A 23,186-nucleotide genomic window follows, 5' to 3' on the forward strand; every position below is an offset into this window, starting at 1 on the left:
AGTCCACAAGATAATTTGGGAAGCCCAATATTATGAAAGCCCAAAACTAACACCAACTCCCTTTTGTTTTTTTACCATTCTTTTCGATATTTACTGTGTTCGAATTCTAAAATGAAAAAATTCATTGTAAAATATAGGGAAAAAGAAAACATATATTTCCCAATTATCGTAATTGGTACCGTCATACTTTTGGGACATTGGTGTCCTTGTATCCAAAAACTAGAGCATATATACCTTTTATACTAACGGACATACACGTGACATAATCTTATCCATGATCCCACATTTATCGACGGATAAGATTGCGTCACTTGTCACTATTTAGTCTTCCGTTAGAGTGAATGGCATAGATACCAATGTCCCAAAAGTGCGACTGAGTGTATGAACGTTTCATTTACGATAGTTTATTGATATATTTATTATTTCTTTCATCAAAAATATAACGTAAATATGAAATAAGCAATCGAAAAATAAATATGAAATGATAATTGACACCAAATAGATAGGAGAGAAGAAGCAAAGAATGAGATAAAGTTGCAACTTAAAGGGAAAAAAAACAAATGGGAAGTTTGGAACACTTTTTTTGTGAAGATTGTTGGACAAGTTAGGAGAATTCACATGCAGTCAGAAATAATCAGAAGGTCCATCCATCTCCTTCACTAATGACTAATGATGTTCCATCATTAAAGCTAGCCAAAGCACATGACAATGGAAAGTGTCATCTTAAATCTCAAACAAAAAGGGAATCAACTCAAAGTGTCCTTACATCCATTTGGTCACTTGTGTCACAATATATATTTTGATTATATAATATTTAATTTTCAACAGTCGTGTCTTTAATACTAAACTCAAATTTATAACGAATTCAAACTTAGAAAGAGTTGCATCATCAAGTTAAATTCACATTTATAATAAATATTGAACTTGTTAATTTCTTCAAACGCATGTTTACTTTTTTATATTTTGAATTCTCTATTTCGTGCCATAATTATAATCACGTAAAATAGGCATGTGATGATGATAATGAGTATTGGATTAATCTCCAACACAGATGAAGGATTAGGTATGACCTGGCCCATTTTTTAGATTTATTAAAATTCTTACTCGTCTATTTGTGCATGTCTTTTTCCCTCAATTAACGTATTATTTGTCGTTCAAAATTAAAGCTTAACTAATAATGGAAACAAACAGTCTTAAATTTTGCTTTGACCAACACTCAAATATACACGCTAATTCGAACACAATTATAAGATATAAAGTTGTAAGCAAATTAATCAAATCTCTAAGATAAAAAGTTGTAAGCAAATCAAATCTCTAGCAACTTGTTTGGATTGTTGTTACACATCATTTCATAACTTTAGCATTGTGTTTGTAATGAATGGAATCGTAAATTTTATCACTACAACAAAAATAACTTTTAGCGGCATTAAATATCGACATAAATAAAGAGTGTTGAAGTATTTACCGTCATTAGTTAAACGTCATTAAGACTTTAGAGACATATACAAAAAGTGCTAATTGCCGCTAAAAATATATTTTTAGCGATAATTAGAAATTAATTACCGCTAATAATCATTTTTAGTGCAGTGTATATTACTGAATAATAAAAATCTCAAACTTTAATAAGGTTCTAACAATTCTTCTTTCTTTTCGGTTAGTTATTAAAGCATGAGAATAGGAACCATGAACAACATTTTGTCTTGTGCTCTCACACGAACTTCAACTCCCAAAGCCTAATTTGATATGTTGTATTATTTTGATGAATGCAACTCTTTGATCATCTAGAGTTATTATATATATATAAAAATAAAAGATAAAGGTAAATAAAAAAAATAGAATGATTAAATAATAAAAAAGTAAAGCGAGGACAAAATTAATTTATAACAATCCAACTATATTAGTCAGTTATTATATAAAATGAGATTTTCGTATAACATAATTCTTAATTAAGTAATATGATTAAGTAGGATTAGGTCTATCGAACTAATAACACATACAAATATTCATTATCAATTACTGCAAGAAAACGAAACCACATACACAAAAAAAATTAAAAAAAATCTTACAAGCATGCTAATATTTCCATTTTGTTTAAATATATCAAAAAAGACAAATCTTTTTGTCCAAGTTAGTAGGAGGGAGATTTGTAAGAAGAATTTTTAAAAATATAAAATTTTGGCAAAATATTCTTCTTGTCAACAAAGTCAAGTTAAAGGTGTCCAACAAATAACATTTTTTTGACTCTTATGTCACAAAAAATAAATTAAATATTTTTTTGACATTTTGCAATCCAGTTTTCAAACGTATACTATACGTGCTTTAAAAGTTCAAATTTTAAATTTCCTTATGTGGCTCCAAATGAACTAATTGATATTGTTACGTTTTCGTCTTGTTCTCCTTTCGTCCCTTTTTTTTCAAAATAATATACTTTGTTTCAGAAGGAATGACTCTAATTTTTTAGTATTTTTCAAAAATAATAATTTTTTTTTTGCAACACTTTAAATTTAACTTTTCACGTGACAATTTGATACAGTTGATATAACTTTAATTTAGAACCATAAGATTTAAAAATCTTCTTTCTTTTCTTATATTCCGTTCCAAATCAAACTAAGTCATCATTTTTTAAACGAAAGAAATAGTATTTTTATCATTTATTTGTACGATCTTACTTAAAAAATTTTATAGATAGTATCTTTTGTGAGAATAAGGTTTATTTTTTTTCGTATAAAGTTCCATATATTGACATAAATGATTAACTTGTAATGTCATTTCTTAATATTATAGTACTTGATCTTGAGCAGTAAAGTCTGAATTAATTTGAAGTTTATGATTTTGAAATTTTAGTCATGAATTTCTAAACGAAATAAATTTCGTGAAACAAGTACAAATTTTGACTTAAAATTATTTAAATTAATTGAATTTGGAATTCAAACACTAGCTTCATCCTTTATGAGTTCTTATAGGATGATTAATTATTTAAGAACTAGCTACACCCTAGCTCATGAGTGTTCTTAGAAGAGGATTAATTATTTGCCTCAAATACAATATTCGTATTGAATTTTAACTAATTTATGTTTACGCATTGTAAAGTTATCTATTTTTTAAGACGACGTCTAATAAAAAACTTCAGACTTGATATCTTTAATTAAAAATTGAACGCTCTCAATTATTATTTGATCACAATCAATATTTGATGTCTCGGGATTGTTCCTCCCCAACCCCCACCACGAGGTTATTGTAACTTTCATTTTCATAATATTATAAAATCTAAGCATTATATGCCTCAAAAATAAAGAAAATAAGAGGAAGAATAGAAGTTGAAGTGACACAACACCGTGTAAAGACAACAAAATAAGCTACAAAGAGCAAAAACTAAAAGCAACTAGCCAGAAAAGCATAAATTTCCTTTTCAGCTTTATAAATTTGAGTAACCCCACTACAACAAGGTAGAATTTTTGAATATGACACTAATTAAAAAGCTCTTGTATATAGATGATAAAATAATATTATATCATATAAAAATATCGTGTCAAAGTTAAATCAATATGTTACATGAATTTAAATTATTAAAACTTGTGAAAACGTGAGGAACGATATCATTATAAAAAATCAAAATAGAAAGAACAAATAACACTTGAGATAATTCATTCATTTTAATTAATACAAACATATATTTACGTAACATTATTTATTTTTTCCGTTTTAATTAAAGAAAATTATTAAAATATATTATTAATTTTTAAAATTTTATCGCAAACGCTAAATTAAAGCATGTACCATTTTATCCGCTTACCTTTCAGGTGGATCTGTCTGCCACTTTAAAATTTCAACTCCACACTAATTTAGCAACTACTTTAGGCCCCCACTCTAAAATTCAAATTTGTTTATTTAAAATTAAAAAAAATTAATCCAACGGTTTCTTCAATCCAAATAATTATTATATTATATTAATATTCGCACCAAACATGATAAATTTTCAAATTTTGATATCCATTATTTCCTATTTTTGGTTTTATCTGAACGGCAGTTTTCGATTTTCTAAAAATAAAAAACCAACCAATTTGATAAACAACAAATAAAAAACATTTCTTTCCCTCTTCATGATTAACCATTTTCATTTTCATTTTCATTTTCATTTTCCCCTCTGTTTTTCTTCTTTCTTTCTTAAACGGGTTTAATTTCTTTGCATATCATGCAAAAATATATATATATTTAGGTACCCATTTTCTTGATTTACCCAAAAAAAAAGTCTTTTTTTTTCTTCTTGTTCGGTGGGAAATAAACAAAAAAAAGTTCAACAGCTCAGAGTTGTATTGGGTTTCGTATTTTTATTTTTTTTGGTTTTGTGTGTTTTTTTCTTATAATATCTTACAAAATCTCGAGGTTTATGCGTTTTTTTGGGGAATTGGGGTTGTGAGGATGGATTTTGATGTCCAGGTTTAAGGAAAATGGTGGAAAGTTGGTAAAGATTTGATTTTTTTTTTTTTTAAAAAAGTGAATTAGGGTTTTAGGAGTTGTTTCTGGAGCAATGTTGCTTCAGATATTGTTAAAATTTGAATGAAACAATTTGTGTATATGTAAATTTACTTCAAATCAGGGGGGAAAAATGTCTACTATAGTTCGTAGTTCGTTAGAGGAAATGCTGGATTCTCTCCGGCAAAGGGATGAAAATGAGAAGCCAAAAGACTTGCCGCCGGCGTTACCTGCTCGGCCTAAGCTTACATCGAGGACTAGGCCTCCTTCACAGAGGCAACCGTTGAGCAAAAGGTTAAGCAAAGGTGATGTTGAATTGGAGAATGGTAAGAAGAAGGAAGAGTTGAAAGTGTTGAAAAGGAATGTTTTTGGTGCTATGAAGGTGAAAGGAATGGAAGATAGCGAATCGCCGTATGCAATGCCTTCAGTGAAGAAAAACAGCACAGGGAGATTGCGGGAAGTAAATGGTGGGAAGGTTGAGAAATGGCGTAGTGAAGCTGAATGGGATGATCGGCTGGATTATTTTGTTAAGAAGGTAATAAGAGCATTATTTTCAGTAGTTTCACATGTTGACTGTCTTAATCGCCTTGAACGCGAATGGTTCAATTGAAAGAATCTAGAGAAGTTAACAGTTTTAGCTAAATGATAAGTAAAATTTGTAATATGCTGGATTTGGCTTCACTAGTTTTGTAATTGTCTCTGGTTTGATTACTGTTGGATGATTTCTTGGTTGCTCTCAGATGACCAAACTTAATTCCTAAGCTCTGTTTTCAGAAGCTTCGCATCTGGTGTCGTCTGGGGAATGGGGCATGGGTATCAGGACATATTCAATCAACTTCAGGAGGGAAAGCTATGGTGTTGCTTTCTGACGGCAGTGTAAGTTCACGTATTCCTGCTATTTCCTTGTGATAAATATTTAAAGTGAGCAGCTGCAATTGGACTTAGGCTTTGCCATACTGTAGGTTGTGACAGTGCCTGTAGGAGAGGTATTACCTTCTAATCCGGATGTTCTTGAGGGTGTGGATGATCTCATGCAGCTTAGTTATTTGAACGAGCCATCTGTTCTTCACAACCTTCAACACAGATATGCACGAGATATGATATATGTAAGTAATATTAAACTGCATTTATGCCTCATATGTAATTTCATGTCTTTTCTCTTTTAAATTTGTTTGTCTCCTATGCCTGCAGAGCAAGGCAGGGCCTGTTTTAATAGCAATCAATCCGTTCAAAGATATCCAATTGTATGGAAACGAATTTGTTACAGCTTACAGACAGAAGCTCTTGAGTGATCCTCATGTTTACTCTATTGCTGATTCTGCCTACGATCGAATGATGGAAGGTTTTTCTCCGAACCATGTTCATTCTTATTATTTACAAAAGATGCAATTCTTATTTCTTTCTTTACGTTTTGAATCTTGCAGATGAGATAAGTCAATCAATTATCATAAGGTATGTGACAATGTTTCCTTCTCATCTTTACGGATGCCAGATACTTGTATTTCTACTCTGTTTCAGTTATTGATGGCTTAGATTGTAATTATCAAACTCATCGTGGTTTTAGTGATTGAGAGGAACTAACTTCCTTTCATTTCATACAGTGGGGAAAGTGGATCTGGGAAGACGGAAACAGCAAAATTTGTAATGGAATACTTGGCTATGCTTGGTGGAGGTAGTAATGGGATAGAGAAGGAGGTTTTGCAAACAAGCTACATATTGGAGGCCTTTGGGAATGCCAAAACTTCCAGGAACAATAACTCCAGTCGATTTGTCAGTCTCTATGCCTGATTTTCTTTTTTTTTTCTTTCCTTCATTTGAGGATGGGAGTGATGGACTGAGAATTGGAAAAGCTTATTTATGTTATTTCCCCATCTGTTGCACGTTTTCTGATGTTTGTCCTTGATGGATGCAGGGAAAGTTGGTTGAAATTCATTTTAGTACAGCAGGAAGAATATGTGGTGCTAAAATACAAACCTGTAAGTGTAATTGTCCTTTGGTTTTCTCCAATTTATTTTAATTGCCTTTTGATAACTGTTACTGACTTTTATACATCTTTGTGCATGTCCACTGGCCAATGCTAAAATAATGAGTAGTAATTCTTGAAAAGGTGGGATTTTCTTCTCCTCTTTATCATGGATTCCTTGTTGTAGTTTATATCATTTCTATCACAATCTAAATCTTTTGAAACATAATGTCTTCTTTGGGCAGTCGAGAGTGGTTCAGCTGCTTGATGGAGAGAGGTCGTATCATATTTTTTACCAACTATGTGCCGGGGCTCCACCTACTTTGAGAGGTCTGTAATTGATATTGGACCTTCGATTGCATCTTTTTGTTGCTTATTTCACTTCTAGGACTTTGCCTTGCAATGTGTCTTCACTGTCAAAACAACTTCTGTTTTTAATACTGTGTGGTTACAACACCTGAGTTTTTTTTAACATATCTCCAGAACTAACAATTCTGTGATCCTAATGATGAAATTGGGCTTGTGATTCTGAAGTTATAAAAGACTCAATATACTAGGATACAAGTGTAAGGTAGCAGTCACAAAACCGTAGTGTTTTCAACAAGACATTAAACATGAAAGTGGCACGAGGACCAGAATTTGAATCCTAACAGAGGGAACAAACCTATGTCATTTCTTCCATGCCTAAGCTTTGTTGGATTGATTTACCCGATAAAATATGTTCTGGTGAGACTTGAGAAGATGCATACAACCTGTGAAATATGAGAGTGGTGTGCAAGTTAGCCCGGACATTACTGTTAAAAAAATGGAAGTGGAATTTTCTAGCAGAAAAATATAGAAGTTATGCATACAGTTCATGGATCATTTATAAAGTGAGAAATTTTGTTGGCGTTAGAAAACCCTGTGACATGGAAGTTCCTTTCAATATCATGTGTGTATAACTATTTGTTTTTCTAGCAAGGACAACTTTTAAGAGATCAAATTTCTTTTTTATATTTGGTTCTATTTCTCTTCTTTAGTGGGGCTGGGCCGCTGTGGTGTTAGTTAAAGATCTTTAAAAATATAAATTAGTTAAAGAAGTTGCAGAATATTCATTTTCAGAACTTTAATTTGATTTATTCTCAGATAAACTTAAGTTAAAAGGTGCATCAGAATACAAATATCTCAACCAGAGTGGCTGCTTGGTGATCCATGATGTTGATGATGCTGAGGAATTTTGTAAGCTTATGGTGAGCATTAAGGGATAAGAATTGGTCAACTTATGTTTGATTTCTGTTCTTTCAGTTCAATGCTTTTCTGGGTCTTGTTTATGATTATTCCTTTGTTTCTCTCACTTTTCCAGGAAGCCTTAAATACTGTTAGGATTTCTGAAAGCGATCAAGAGCATGCTTTTCAGATGATTGCTTCAGTTCTATGGCTGGGAAACATAACGTTCCAAGTAATTGACGATGAAAGTTGTGTTGAAGTTGTGCAAAGTGAAGGTGAGCTATGTTGTCAGTGTAGCAGTTTAGCTAGTGTTGATCCTCTTGAGCTTTTGTTCTTTCTGAATGTACTAGAAGATATGATTTCATAACCTCATACATATATAAATCATCTTACATTCTTGGTCAATTGTAAGTTAACTTTCCAACTGTGAATATCTGGACTTGACTTTTGTATCTATATTGTCAGTTTCAACTTTAACACTTTCTTCGCTTTTGAGTGAAGGAAAATCTATCATATTTCGCCTTGCAGTTAGTTGTTTTTCATTGGAATAGTTATATTAACTCCAGATGTACTCTTCGTAACTCCATTTCTCTGCAATATTGACTATTGAGGGTCTATCTTAGGCGTTTCAACGTTTCTGGGTCAGAGCATTTGACATTGTCATAAAACCTCTGTTGTTCGCCGTTCGGATTCATGCAAGTATCTTCTGTATTGTCATGATGATTCTTTCCTGCACCTCTTGTATGGTCTTACTTTGTAACAATACTTGTAAAGTTTCTTCTTCACTTTGTATGCGAAGTCTTCAACTTTTTTATGTCCTGTGCTTGTATGGAGGCCTTCTTTATCTGTTTGGTTTGTCACAATTTTGATATTGCAGCTGTTACAAATGCTGCTAGCTTGATTGGCTGTACTGTAAATGACCTCATACTAGCTTTGTCAACATGTCAAATACGAGCTGGCAAGGATAAGATCGCAAAGAGTTTAACTGTAGAGCAGGTTTGTTGAAGTGCATCTATATTTCATCTCTTCCTATTTTCTCTTCCTTTCACATTTTCATCCCGATATTAACCAGAATCTGCATTATCCACTACTAATTATTCTAATATATGCATTTGGCCCTCCTATTTCTTCTCTAGAGAGCATGACTCATTATAAATCTGATTCAGGCAACTGATAGAAGAGATGCATTGGCAAAGTTCATTTATGCAAACTTGTTTGACTGGATAGTAGATCAAATGAACAGAAACCTTGCAATGGACAAAGACCAGATGGGTAGATCCATAAATATTCTAGACATTTACGGTTTTGAATCATTTCAGGTAAGTTGATCTGTGAGTGATTTTTTTTACTATTATTCAGCATAGGAGATTCCTTCTTATCCACCTTGACGCTACCATTTCCACTTTTCAGGGAAACTCATTTGAACAATTTCTGATAAACTATGCAAATGAGAGGCTCCAGCAGCATGCCAACAGACATCTATTGAAGCTCGAGCAAGAGGTAAGCATATCATAATCCTCCCTAGTTCATTCTTATTGCTTACAACAAGAACAGGCACAAATGACCCAGTGTAATCCCACAAGTGGGGTCTAGGGAGGATAGAGTGTACGCAAACCTTATCGCTAACTAGGAAGGTAGAGAGGCTGTTTCTCGGCTCAAGAACAAACACTGGATTGTTACACTCAATTTTCCCTCTGTAGTTATCCTGTGGCATTTTTGGGCTGTATACTCTCCCGAAGATATTCCTTGCAGTATCAGTTTTAGATGTCAATGCAGGAACTGATGTTTTTTGTTTCAGGAATATGAATTGGATGGAATTGATTGGTCAAAAGTAGATTTCGAAGACAACCAAGAGTGCCTGAACCTTTTTGAAAAGGTATTCTTCCTTTTGGTTCTTTTTCCTATTTATATGGCGTTAGGAGTTAATATAAGCCGACAACTTTCTTCTGCCCCGGATAACATGATTACATTAATTAGATGTCACTCTGTTGCACTTTTTTTTTTTTTTTTTAGTTTCATTTTTACATCTTTTTCTCGTTTAGTCTGATTTACTCTTTCCATGTTTAATTATTAAGTTGGATGAGAAGGATAAAAATTCATCTGTTTGTATTGTCACAAGTTGTATGTGATATAGCTTCCACACCAATTTTCTCATTGTCATATTACATCTTTCGAGTGAAGTCTTGCATATTCTGATTACTCTATCCGTGCTTAATTGTTGAGTTCTATGAGAAGGATAAAAATGAATCTGCTTATGTAGTCATAACTCAAGTTCTATTGTGATATCTTGAGTAGAATTACCAGTGTCAATCATAAGGAAGATCTCTGTATTTTGGTTGACCAATCTTCAACATTTATTTGAATGGACATATCAGTTGATAGATGAACTTTAATTTTTATTTTGCAGAAGCCAATTGGCCTTATATCTTTGTTGAATGAAGAATCAAATTCCCTAACAGCCACAGATTTGACCTTTGTATGTAAACTTAAGCAGCACATCAAATCTAGCCCTTGCTTTAAAAGCGAAAGAGAAGAATTTTGTATCCGTCATTATGCTGGAGAGGTCAGTTTCTCTTATAAATGCATATCCTTTCTAGTTCTGTGCAATTTCTACGGATATTATTAGTATTTTCACTATTTTGGTTAAGAGACGTAATAGCTTTCACATCCCCATAGTCAGACTTACGCTCAATTGTTGGGAGAGTTTTTCTTTCTTATCATGGTTTATTACAGTGACCATTTTGGTGGCACCATCCTTGTTTCGATTACTGTTTTGGTGGCATTATGCTTGTTTTCATTTACTACCAATGGGGGTGTGCCTCTTGACCAGTGACCTTCTAGCTGTACCACCTCTTCTAGCTGTACCACCTCTTCTAGCCATTCTTCTAACTTCTCACTAGTGATTTTCCATCTTCAATCCAAACTACACCACTAAACCTATAATATCTGGAAGATTTACTTTATCATACCTCTTTTTAGTGATTAATGATAGATTCTTTTCCATGGGTGCTGCAAGAACTTTCTTTCTTTCTGCCATTACTAGCACTTTTTAGTGGAAAAGAATTCCATAATGATGTAATTGTTCTCTATTTCAATAATCTCAGACAACTGCTCTCTATTTCAGTCATCTGTCAGTAGTTCTTGTAACATATTCTTTTTTGCTAAATATTTTGAAAACTGGTGCATGCCTAAAAATCAGTGGACCTTTTGCTATCATGCCTTAGATCGGACTTCCAAACATCTAGGAACATCTGGAAGTCCATTTTGGTATTGGTATGGTGGGTAATTTGGAGAGAGAAAATGCTAGAGCTTCTGAAGGCAAGAAGGACTATGTACTTAACCTTAAACTCAAATATGTCTTTGCTTAGTTTTTGGTGCCCCACTTGTGGGATACAGTGGGTATGTTGTTGTTGCTTAGTTTTTGGTGTAACAAAGCCATATCATTTGTTTTAGAGACAGAAGTTATGGTTGACTTTCTTGGTTCTTTACATATTCTATAATAACGTATGTGTTTTGCAGGTAACTTATGATGCAACTGGCTTCTTAGCAAAGAACAGAGATGTGTTGCATCCTGACATTATTCAGCTACTCTCATCAAGTGACAGTCACCTGCCTGAAGATAAAAAATTATCAATTCCATCAACTGATGCAGGAGTGCTAGATTTTCAGAAGCAAAGTGTTGCAACTAAGTTTAAGGTGGTTATTTTCTATAGAATTTGATCATGCTGACAAACTAAACACTTGGAAAATAAAAGTTTGTATCTTGAGGTGCTATGATTGTTTCTCAATGTTGTCCTTTATCAAATTCTGGCAGGATAATTTGTTCAAATTGATGCAGCAATTGGAAAATACCACACCACATTTCATATGTTGCATAAAACCAAATAATAAGCAGCTTCCTGGCATGTCTGACAAAGATCTTGTCATAGAACAACTCAGATGCTGCGGTGTTCTTGAGGTGGTTAGAATATCAAGATCTGGCTATCCTACTAGGTTAACACATCAAGAATTCACAAGCAGGTGACATACACGATCCTTAGTTTGTTGCTGATTTGTTCTTTTGGTTGTTTGTCAACTTATATATATGATTGCGGTATTTTAGGTACGGCTTCCTTCTGCCAAAGGATAATGCATGCCAAGATCCTTTAAGTATGTCAGTTGCCATTCTTCATCAATTTGGTATTCTTCCGGAACTGTACCAAGTTGGGTATACAAAGTTATATTTCCGATCAGGACAGGTGGGTTCATGGTTTCTTGTTCTCTTGTGTGGGATATGTTTACTTCTCAAAGAATTTATGTCATTTTACTAAATCATCTAAACGAAGCACCATAAATTTTAATTTTCTTTTAATCATTACTTCTATATAGTTGAACCAAATAATGATAAATGAAAAACATGTGGTGTGTCGATGTGCACGCTCGCTGGCCCGGACACCATAGTTATCTTGGAAAAATTGTGGTGTCTTCCAAACTGGTGGCACCACTTTGAGAAAAAATCATATTTTTGGAGGCATATGTCTGTTTGGAGAAGGGTTTTGAGTGGTCAAACAATAAAAATGGCAAAAGTTATGGTCTTATGGATATAACATATTCTCTGACATATACCCAATATAGGCTTCTAGTGAGACAATGGATACATACTATTGAAGATTGGATTTCCTTTTGTGTGCCTATATGTGAACTTCTGTCCCTCGTACATGTAGATTGCTTCATTGGAGGATGCAAGGAACCAAGTTCTGCAAGGTACTCTTGAGTTGCAGAAGTGCTTCCGTGGTCATCGTGCTCGTCGGCACTTCCATGAACTGAAAGGAGGAGTAATCATACTTCAATCATGTAAAGCAGATCCCTTTGCAACTCGTCTCTTTTCTTCCCTTTTCTTGTTGAATATAATAGAAGATGATATTCATGAAGAATGTTGTGTCTATCAGGTTGTATGAGTATTTTTCCATTTCAAGACTATATTAGATGTCTTCAAAGTTTTGAGCACTTGGGGATGCCATTCAAGTGGTTTTAGAAAAAGAAAAAACATACAACTTTTGTCTCAAAAAAAAGAAAAAACATACAACTACAATGTTGTCTTCGTAATTTGTATTTAAAAAACTATAATTAACTGCCTTTGAACCAATGTTGGAAGTTCCAAATATAACTAGTTATGTGAACCGGGTCAATTTTGAGGTGATGCATCAATATAATTAAATTCCAATGTTGAATTGCACTTGATGTTTGACGTCAGCATTTGTTCTTATAGTTATTCGTGGTGAAATAGAAAGAAGGCTGTATAATACTAAAGTGATGTCTAAAGCGAAGGTTGCTCGTGAAGGAAGTGATGAGCAACTACTGGCTGTCGTGCAGATACAATCAGGTAAAAGTTATTTGCATGTTATCAAATATATGAAACCAAATATAGATTTACAGATCTTCTTTTTGGCAGCTGGTTATGAAACCAAATATATATTTACCCATCTTTCTTGCAGCTATTCGTGGTTGGTTGGCTAGAAGGGGTCTTCGCAAACTGCGAAATTCAAAAATGTTAAATGTAGACAAACGAAGATCAGGCAGAAAGACGGAGGTCAAGGTACTCTGTGATAAAGATTTCTCACCTATCCTTACTAGTAGTCCTTGTGTTTCAATTTTTATTCCCTTAATATACCTTATAATGGAATAATTAGCATTTTAAAAGTTCTCCCAAAGATTTTATTGTAACTTTTCGTGTTTCTTCGTTCAGCATTGTAAAGTCTGCTTCCGGACTAATATCTTTAAGAATTTGGTGGCCTGTTTCATGAAGCCAATTTTAGGTATTTCAGTTTTTCTTCTTTTTTGGGGGCATAGTTAAAACCAATTTTGGGTATGCAACTGCTTTTCTGATTTCAGGATTCCGTGGAATCTTTCTTCATTTTTTATTCTTTCTTTGGAAGATGAAATACTCTGGCATCTTGAAAATGCCGAGTGTTTGATTATTGAGATTGAAAGAAAAGGTGGTGAGAGAATGAATAGTATGGCCGTTTTTGGTTTATACGTTAGTCCTTCCTCTCTCCCATGTAGAAGCTAAAAGGGGAAAGGGAAAGGACAGTTGGTGAAGAATCACTGATGGATAAATCAGGATAATGGCATCATTTATCATGATGCCTTCTCCTTTTCCTTATTTCTTATTGCACAATGGCTAGTCACTCAAAGTGAAGTCTGATTTTAATTTAAATGTGAACAGTTGAGGCAGCAATGCAGTCTTTGATATTTTTACTGACTGCTTGAGAATCTTTAGTAGTAAGTTTGAATTTTTTTGTGCAAGCAGGAGTTGCCTCGAGAAATCCTACCATCTGTTGTAGAAGACCTCGAAAGACGGGTTGCAAAGGCCGAGGCAACAATTGAACAAAAGGAAAAGGAAAATGCTGCCCTGAATGAACAAGTAAACCAATTCGAGACCAGATGCTTAGAATATGAGGTCAAGATGAGGTCAATGGAGGAGATGTGGCAAAAGCAAATGACATCATTGCAGGTGAGTAAGCTGCAATATGATCCTAGATAGTTCGTTTTCTCTAGTTCTTGGTATCCGTAGTTCTATGAATTCTCTACTGATACTGCTGATGCTGGAAGTTGAGTTTTTACTTGTTAACTCATATTTTATGAATTTACAAGGTAATTGATTGCTTTGTTAAAAGCAGGTTAGTCTAGCTGCAGCCAGGAACAGTCTTACAACTGCTGACACTACTGGTCGACCTGGAAAGCTTGAAGGTTCCCCATCTCCTCAGTATTATGATTCTGATGATGCAACATCTATGGACACTCCTGCGGGACGCACTCCAGTTAGCTTTTCTAACAACAGCTTGGGTGTTGTAGCTAATAGAGAGGTTAATGGTGGTTTATCCTTAATCAGCCACCTTGCAATGGAATTTGAGCAACGGAAGCAGAATTTTGACAACGAAGCCATGGCAATTGTTCACTTGAAGCCAGGGCAGTTACAGTCTACTAATAATCCTGCAGATGAGTATCGAAGACTGAAACACAGGTTTGAGGAATGGAAAAAAGAGTACAAGGTTCGGTTAAAGGAGACAAAGTCAAAAGTACACAAGCTTGTTCATTCTAAAGCAGGGAAGAGTCGTAGAAAATGGTGGGGTAAGAAGAGCAAATGATTTTAGCTTAAAATCGTTGTCGTTTTCTTCTTTACTCTATAGGGTGTTGAATGTATAGATGGAACCAATTTCCCCAACAATGGTTGCTAAGTTATCAAAGTTGGTGGAGATTGGGAAATAGTACGTGTGCTCAACGACGTATCCTCTGCAATCCCTCAGCTAGATAGTTAAGAACTTGTTTGTGAATAGCCTGTTGTAAACATTGCTAGGTTGTGGAAGTATATTAGATAGCTTGCGAAAAACGGATTGAATTTGTCAGTCCACACGTCTTTCGCATTAGCAAATGTTGTAAACTAGTTATTGTTGAAAGATGGTGATCAATTGTAGAAAAGTCATTTACTTGATTGTTCACAACAACACAATGAGTGGACAAATGTGATGGTATCATTGTATTTTGCTTATGAGCATTTCTTGTTTCTCCCTTCAACACTTTTCACCAATGTTGTCCTACTTTTGACAAGTTTCTTTAAGCTTTTGTCATTGAACGTTATGATACGGATAGTGAAGGTTCATATAGCTGAATTCAACTTATTCGATGAATGAATGCTAGTGGTTCAAGTGTATGTAAAATAATTTTCATTTGCCAAATATTTGCTTATGAATGATTGAGTGGTACAAAGCTACAAAGTCAATATGTGAAAAAATTTAAGATCCAGGAACAAACTTAGTTGCGTAAACCCATGCATTGTTAGCAACAGGGTTGTCAAGGTGATCCAATAGATTTTCAAGTGGGCCTTTGCCGGTGACAATAGCTTGAACGAAGAATCCAAACATGGAGAACATAGCTAATCTTCCGTTCTTGATTTCCTTGACCTTGAGTTCCGCGAAAGTTGTTGGGTCATCTGCTAGGCCCAATGGGTCAAAGTACTGTCCACCTGGGTAGAGATTGTTGCCTTCACCAACTCCAGGAAGCCCATTAATTCTGAAACCTTCTACAAGGCCCATTAGTACAACTTGGAAGCCCAATACTGCTAGAATGCTCTGAGCATGGACAAGGTTTGGGTTGCCCAAATAGTCCAGCCCACCTTCACTGAAGATCTGGGCTCCAGCTTTGAACCATACTGGTTCTTTGAAGTCCACTTTTACCCATTTTTCAAGAACTTCTGGTGTAATGCAACCAAAAGCTCCAAGCATGGCCCATCTCCCATGGATAACCTAGAATAATTAACACAATTTCAATTCATATCAATCCATCAACTATGTCTTAATCCTAAATTAATCGTTACGAGTCTCAAATCTGTACATTTCCTATGGCGTGCTTCACTTTTTTGTTTTGTCCCAACAAAAATGATACTCCTCTGTCCCATTTTATGTGACATCCATTCATTTTTACCCGTCAAAAAAAATATCACTATAATTAGAAACAAGTTACCTTTAAAGTACTTCTTTTATCCTTAATGAGATGATTTTCAACTACACAATATCTAAGAAATGGTTTAAACCATTTTTTTTTCCTTCTTGAAACACCGTGTCAAGTCAAATAGTGTCACATAAAGTAAAACGAAATAAATATCTTTTTATTTTTCATACTTTTTAGCTAAAAATGAATTTTAGTCACACAAATGTATGTTACTTATTTTAAACAAAACTTACTACTAGTAAAAGAAAAAGTGAAAGTACCTCAAGAGCTCTGTTCTTAGCAAAGGCCTCGGGATCAGCAGATAAACCAGCAGTATCCCATCCGTAATCACCAGGGAATTCTCCAGTCAAGTATGAAGGAGTTTGAGCAGAAAATGGTCCCAAGTACTTGACACGGTCAGGTCCATACCACAAATCATTACTCTAATAAAACATAACACGTTCGACTAAATTCAGTATCTTTTTACACAAATCATAAATTTATTTGAATTTCAATAATATTAAATATCGAACTCAATTATAAAAACACTAAAAAAAAAAATTACCATGGTGAATCTGGCAGAGCCCATAGGAACTATATCCCTTAGGGGGTTAGCATATTTGGTCTGGCCCAAAAATGGAGTTGCTCTAACAACTGTGGCTGAGCTACCTGTTGTTGCCATTTTCTCTATTGCTTAATTTCTCTTTTAATTAATTGGACCTCACAATTTTCACTAAGTTTCTTGCACAATTTATATACTTATATATAAAGAATAACTGTTGGAAAAATATCTGGAGGGGCCCCATTTAACAATTCTGGTTCTTGTGTTTTATAAAATTGTGGTGTGAAATAGTTTTGAAATTTTTGTATCAACCAATGAGAAGTGTTAAGTAGATTTTGAGTATCTTCATGTCATATCCTTCTATCCAGAGTTTTATCTTGCTAACATATAGTAGTACACAATGTAATATATGGTCATTGGTCAAGCTTTTTGGATTTTATTTTATTATTGTAATGTACGAATCAACTTGCAATTAATATAAATATCGAATAATTTTATTTACTAAGATTTGGAAAAATGAGAATAAATCGATCATTACTATTTTGCTAGGCTAGAATTTGAATATGAAATTTTATGATATTTAAACATACTTTTATATCCATGCACTTTATTGTAAGCGTTGTTTCATGTTTCCCAACTTGCCAAAATGTTTAGACTCATGCGCACCAAAGTAATTCGAGTCTGCTGCGTATGATTAGCCAACTTTTCCTAGTAGCTATAGTAAATGAATTTTAATTGTCAATTTCCGATCTTGCAAATGCCATTCACACTCTTTTCTATAATCACGAGCTGTTGGAATTGAAAAAGTAATTGAATTGAAGAAACAAATTCATGGAACCCCATGCAACTAATTAATTATGTGCTCAAGGAGTCCCCTTCATGCCTCTGTGCTTAATCAAGCCAAGAGTTGAATTAAACCATACTTTTACGACCATATATAATTACAAGTGCATTGCTCTATAAACATATTTCACTAAAAGAATTAGCTGAAGATATCTATATACAGATATTTTTTTTAAAAGATAATAAAGAAAAATGCAAGTAATATATGTTATTTACGGGGATATATATGGAGATTATCAAATTTATAAAGTTCTTGTTATTTATTGACTTAATACGATCAAAGTCATTTTTCATTTCGTGTAGAGTAAGGACTCTCGATTAAAAAGGGACAAATGATAATCACTTTTATTTAATTGAAAGACTTAAAAAGGTCTTTTAGCTCTTGTCACCTTTATTTCATTGAAAACTAAAAAGTTTCCACTCATTTTCGTGTGAAGGATATGTATGTAGTTCAACTAAAAAGTTTCAACTCACTAATTCGGATTGGAGTTGCTTAAGTTGTGCACGTTGTTGGGTTGTTGTACCCTGTAAGGGAACAAGTCAAGAGTGATACTGATGAATCGATGTAAATTATGTCACAATGGGCTTGAATCTCCATAAAATGAGTGAGACATCTGTGTTTCAACCTAAAGATTTGTTTGTTCATTTTTGTCATTTTATTTTCAATTATAATATTTTATTATTGTGATTTATCACACCATCAAAATATGCCTTCTTTTTTTTTAAAGTTTCACCCGTCAATATTTCATGCCACAAAGTAAAAATGTGAGTTCTCACCATCAGTCTACTCGACCTCAATTCACTATTTTAAATTTTATAAAAAAATATTTTCTTTTACCGACTCTTTTTACCTATATCGTAGTTGAAGCAACTAAAAGAGAAATTCATAGGCATCTTAAATTCAGGTTACTATACACCCCAACCTCAACTCCGTTCCTTCCAAGAAAATAATGTAGCACCAAAAAAAGGAAAGAAATTGAATTGACATATATAACTTATAGATATGAAAATACAAATGTGAAATTAAGACTTCTAAAACTTCCTAATATTGTACATTGGAGTGTATATATATGTCGACAACGATAAAGTTACTGAAGAAGTGACTTCACGCTATTTCCTGCAGAGTGGAAAATCGGTCAGCTTCGGCCTCGGCTTTCGGATCCTCTAGGGCAGCAGAGCCCTTGAAGAGCAAAATAGCAAGGCTGCCAATGTAGAAATGGATGAAACAACCATAGCAATGTGTTACAAATGAACCAAAATCTGTCCCTACTATGCATTGCCACCCTGGTCCATACATTGTATCAAATTCCTAATTCAAAAAATAAAAAAAAGTTAGTAATTCGTAATTAACTCATTTTGAGGGGAAAAAAACTATATAGTTTCAAAGGGTATATCAGCTCAAAATGACGAAATTGAAGGATTTATCAGACTCATTCATTTCTTGAAAATATTTTCATACTCATATTAGCTATCTACTACAAAAATAAAAGCAAGATCTCCGCTTTTTTCAAGAAAGTGACGAAACTACATAAAAGGAAGGAATTGGAATTCAATCATGAAGTAATTATATTTATATTTGAATCCTTTTTAAACATAATAGAGAAATACAAGTTCAAAATCTTGACTATATATAACAATATTCTTCTATATAATTAGGAATTCTCTTATTGGAATTACTAGCTTCTAGCCACAATTAAATCCCTTAATTATGTTCATAAATAAATTATTTTCACTTTTATACACAAAATTTCTAGCAATACTAAAAAGGACAAAGTTCGAGTTCTAGTTGAAAAAATTCACTATAGTATTTCAATCTCATTATTATAATGTAACAGATGTAGATCACAAGGTATGAATTCAACTGATACTCTAAACTTTTATTATATTTATCAAGTTTAAATTCTAAATTCGACCCTCGCTATTATATCATAATATAAAACCTTAGTATAATAAGAATTTGTTACCTTTTTAAGAAAACGTGCAATTTCAGTGGCCTCAGTGACATCAAAGAAGTCAAGTGCCTTTGCAGCTAAATCTAATGCATCTTGTTGCATGGTTCCCAACATATCTGTATCTCCAATTACTGCTTTCCCTTCCAACATCTTCCAAAAAAAAAAAGTGTTGATTTTTTTTTAAAAAAAAAATAATAATTTTTGTCTTTCTTTTTCACTTTTTTCTATATCTTTTTCTATTTTCTATTGGATTATATAAGGATAAAAGAGCATATGGATGAGGATCCTAAATGTGTGGAGGTCAATTAGACTCATAGTTTATAAATTAAAGTGATATTGTAGCATAATTCCAAATGTCCACTTGAGTAAAATGACAAATTTAGTGGGCTAGCTTTTGTTTTGCCAATTAATACTACTTTTAATAGTATATGGCTACGAAATTACCTAATTATATATACGTACGTATATAGACTAAATTCTCATATATATATATGTGGTGAATGTTGTCGTAATTTATCTTCTTATATGATGTGGACAAATCTCAACTCATGAGGTAGCTTTTAAATTTAATTTCGATACTTCACGTCAAATTTTCTTATCAGAATGAGATCAATTTCATTTGATTAATTCTTTGTTACTCAATGTAATTGAACCTTATATTATATATATTACCGCATTTTTCTTGTGGATAATGAATAGGACTATTCAATGTCTTTCACTAATCTTGTTTTGGCAACATATTAGTTATTCTATATATCTAATATTTCCCTCAAAATCTCAATTTCACTACGCAAAGTGTGTATACACGTGAAAAAGATGGTGTGGAATGTGGATTAGAAAAGTGTATATATGTATATATCCTCCAAAAACAACTCAACAAAGACTTGTTAAAATAAAATATAGTGTTAGGTTATTAGCATTTTAATATTAATATTTAACATATTAAATTGCTTTATTTTGGAGTTATAAGAATGACCATGGTAGACATTCGTGTTTTAAACTATCAATTTAATCATGCATAAAAAAATTCCAATAAACAATGGAATGCAGTGGCGGATCTAGGATTTTAAGGTTGTGGGTGCTCTGAAGTGAAACTATAAAAAATATGTGTTAACGATGAGATTCGAACCTTGGTACAACAACATTAAAAGAGTCTTAAGTACCCATCTTAGAACCATTGGGCCAACTATATGATTTATTCATTGGGTTCTCTATGTTAATCATATATTATTATAAGTGGGAACTTCAAAGTGAAAAGTTGAATTACCATTTTATCTTACACTAAATAAAATTATTATAAAAATATTAATTAAATATTCTATCATATATTATAATAATGTACACATTCATGGCATATTTAAATTTTAATAAAAATCAATGAAGTATTTGGGTATACAAAGAGGTGAATTAATATACTTGCAATTGTCATTTATTTCAGCATTTTCAATACTTTAAAATAACTTTTCATCTTACTAAATTAATTCAATGTTTGTAAGGTCTTTTCAACTTCCAACTATAGTTATAGAATTTTATAAATAGTCACTTCAGTGAAGCATTGTAAATTCATTGAGGTTTTCTTCTGGAGTTACAATACCACATGTCCTCTTCTTCTTTTTCATTATTTATCTTTAATGTGTCATTAAAGGGTTCCATACAAGGGCCGGTAGATATAGTTAAAATGTTATTGACATGAATAAATGAAAAGTGTGTGTGTGTTTATTCAAGATTTAAGCTGATAGCTCTTTTTTTTCCTATTGTTTTTATTTATTTAGTTACATTTGATTATTATTCTATTAAGATGTTTGATGTTTCTGATTTGAAGAAGAATTGAAAGTTGTGTTAATTACAAGAACGTTATGACTTGCTAATTTCTTTGATTTTATTTAATAATAATATTTCATTACTCGCGTGAAGTAGGAATCAAAATAAATATGTTGATTTCAGTTCATTTGTGAAATTGTTTTTTAAATAACCCTCATGAGTTATAATTATTATATCACACTCTCTAATTAGTTCTAGAGAAGAGTATTATAAAGGATCTAATTTCATGTAGCAGTGGTAGTTTTATCCATATTGGATCTTAAAATTGTTGAGTCTAAGTCTTATCTTTATCTTGTCTATGCCAAAAAAGAACATTATGAAACTTGGATTTTAATTACCAAAAATTAGAAAAATAAAGAGTTACAAGATTTAGGAGTTGAATAAATTGCAATCTTTTAGTCTTTCAACAATTTCAATAATACCAAATAATACCAACTTCTTATGAACCATTCACATACAAAAGAAAAAGAAAACATAATTAACAATTAATTAAGTAAACTAAGAATATAATATTATATCATCGTGTGTATATATGTAAGGAAAAAGTTAGATTACAATTCTATTTCTACATTAAATTTCAATGTTATAAATTATTTAATAAACTATATATTGAATAGTAAATCATCATATTAGTACATGAATCAACCATTTATGCACTTTTAATCAATTTATAATTAAGGATTTGTGTTGTTTTTATTAGGATGATATATGAACTTTCAATTGTAAAAACAATGATTCTTTTGGTAAATATCAATAAATTTGAAGTGGAGAAAATATGTCATTTACAAAACAAAATTTATATAAAATATTTTGGGATAAACGTGCAACGCACGTTTCTGGAACTAGTCTTATATAAATATCTATCGATTTCTACATAGATATATATATTTCGTAACGAAGTTAATGGGTGCTCGAGCACCCAGCGGACACCATGTGAGTCCGCCCCTGTTGGAATGGATAACTTCTACATCATCCTTAGCACTGGTTGTCCATCACTTTATTTCATTCTTAATTCCTTCATTACTCTTTGTAACCTATGTAACTTCTATTGTAACATATGTAACCTATGAAACAGCTAAGACCATTATCTTCACTATTTACTACCTCCATTCATTTTCTTATTCATTGCTAGGAAGACTTCTTGAAGTATAAATAGTGGTGGTCTTCATTTGGTTTGATACACACAAAACACAAGAGAAAAACAAAGAGTGAAAGAGTTAGTCTAAAAGAAAATTCTTATTAGTTGAAGGGAGGTGTTCTTTTTTGTGGAGCTTTGGACTCAACTCTTGTCCAGAGTTTTTGAGTTATACTTTGTGAAGGTTGTTGTATACTAGAGGGGACAAGTCAAAGAGGACTACTGCTGGACCGGTGAAAACATTTGCTGTAGTGGGTTTGAATCTCCTTAAAGAGAGCGAGATATCCGCGTCTCAGCCTAAAGAGATTAATTTCTTCATTTTATTTTCAATTGTAATATTGCAATTTTATTATCTTGTAAGTTTTTTTACTAACATATAATACTACTTATATTAAAGATAACAATGTTGGAATGTTGATTTTATAGTTTCTAAATTCATAAATAATGATATGAGATGTTGATTAAGAATTAGGTTCCAAATATAAATTTTGTTACATATTGATTTAAAATAGAGAGTTCAAAGTTTTTAGTTTCACGCTTAATATTAAGATATATCTTTTATTAAAAGAAAAAGAAGAGACTCTCACACGTAATAAATAAGTTGCGTGTTTAAATAGTACACCACTCGGTTTTTGTTTGCTTCTTCGTGGTGGCAAGTTCTTGTAGGCTATTTGTTTTTGGTTATCTTATTTTTGTTATTCATTTCCCTTTTTTCTTTTTTAAATCTTTTGAATGAATGTGGCCAATTTTTTTATAATAGAAAAG

The 23,186-nt window shown here is 32.6% G+C and overlaps 3 protein-coding genes across 5 annotated transcripts; 1 reads left to right on the top strand and 2 right to left on the bottom strand.

Moving 5' to 3' along the window:
* Nucleotides 1–4,008: 4,008 nt before the first annotated feature.
* Nucleotides 4,009–15,100, top strand: LOC101267827 (myosin-2-like). Of its 3 annotated transcripts, XR_011210902.1 has the most exons (25): nucleotides 4,009–5,008; nucleotides 5,248–5,349; nucleotides 5,436–5,579; nucleotides 5,665–5,815; nucleotides 5,898–5,925; nucleotides 6,075–6,243; nucleotides 6,386–6,449; nucleotides 6,567–6,580; nucleotides 6,682–6,766; nucleotides 7,562–7,665; nucleotides 7,779–7,917; nucleotides 8,520–8,638; nucleotides 8,809–8,961; nucleotides 9,053–9,142; nucleotides 9,441–9,518; nucleotides 10,050–10,205; nucleotides 11,162–11,338; nucleotides 11,457–11,662; nucleotides 11,745–11,880; nucleotides 12,346–12,475; nucleotides 12,891–13,004; nucleotides 13,117–13,217; nucleotides 13,368–13,437; nucleotides 13,932–14,135; nucleotides 14,302–15,100. XR_011210902.1 is itself a non-coding variant. In XM_010326040.4 (24 exons), exons 1-24 carry the CDS (start codon nucleotides 4,607–4,609, stop codon nucleotides 14,767–14,769), a joined length of 3,537 nt encoding a protein of 1,178 aa, XP_010324342.2. In that variant the 5' UTR covers nucleotides 4,009–4,606; the 3' UTR covers nucleotides 14,770–15,100. The 3 variants fall into 3 exon arrangements, 2 of the variants coding, with proteins under 2 accessions (XP_010324342.2, XP_010324344.2); XM_010326040.4 differs by lacking the exon at nucleotides 13,368–13,437 and having other exon boundaries at nucleotides 14,299–15,100; XM_010326042.4 differs by lacking the exon at nucleotides 13,368–13,437.
* Nucleotides 15,101–15,342: 242 nt separating this feature from the next.
* Nucleotides 15,343–17,047, bottom strand: LOC101268123 (chlorophyll a-b binding protein 13, chloroplastic-like). The gene is made up of 3 exons (XM_004244139.5): nucleotides 16,674–17,047; nucleotides 16,390–16,551; nucleotides 15,343–15,924 (listed from the first exon to the last, which is right to left on the bottom strand). Exons 1-3 carry the CDS (start codon nucleotides 16,788–16,790, stop codon nucleotides 15,415–15,417), a joined length of 789 nt encoding a protein of 262 aa, XP_004244187.2. The 5' UTR covers nucleotides 16,791–17,047; the 3' UTR covers nucleotides 15,343–15,414.
* Nucleotides 17,048–18,466: 1,419 nt separating this feature from the next.
* On the bottom strand, nucleotides 18,467–19,805 carry LOC101267542 (uncharacterized). The gene is made up of 2 exons (XM_004244137.5): nucleotides 19,478–19,805; nucleotides 18,467–18,822 (listed from the first exon to the last, which is right to left on the bottom strand). The coding sequence occupies exons 1-2, from the start codon at nucleotides 19,613–19,615 to the stop codon at nucleotides 18,619–18,621; spliced, it is 342 nt and encodes a 113-aa protein (XP_004244185.1). The 5' UTR covers nucleotides 19,616–19,805; the 3' UTR covers nucleotides 18,467–18,618.
* Nucleotides 19,806–23,186: the final 3,381 nt, after the last annotated feature.

The sequence above is a fragment of the Solanum lycopersicum genome, chromosome 7 (assembly GCF_036512215.1).
Source record: "Solanum lycopersicum chromosome 7, SLM_r2.1".
Classification (NCBI taxonomy): domain Eukaryota; kingdom Viridiplantae; phylum Streptophyta; class Magnoliopsida; order Solanales; family Solanaceae; genus Solanum; species Solanum lycopersicum.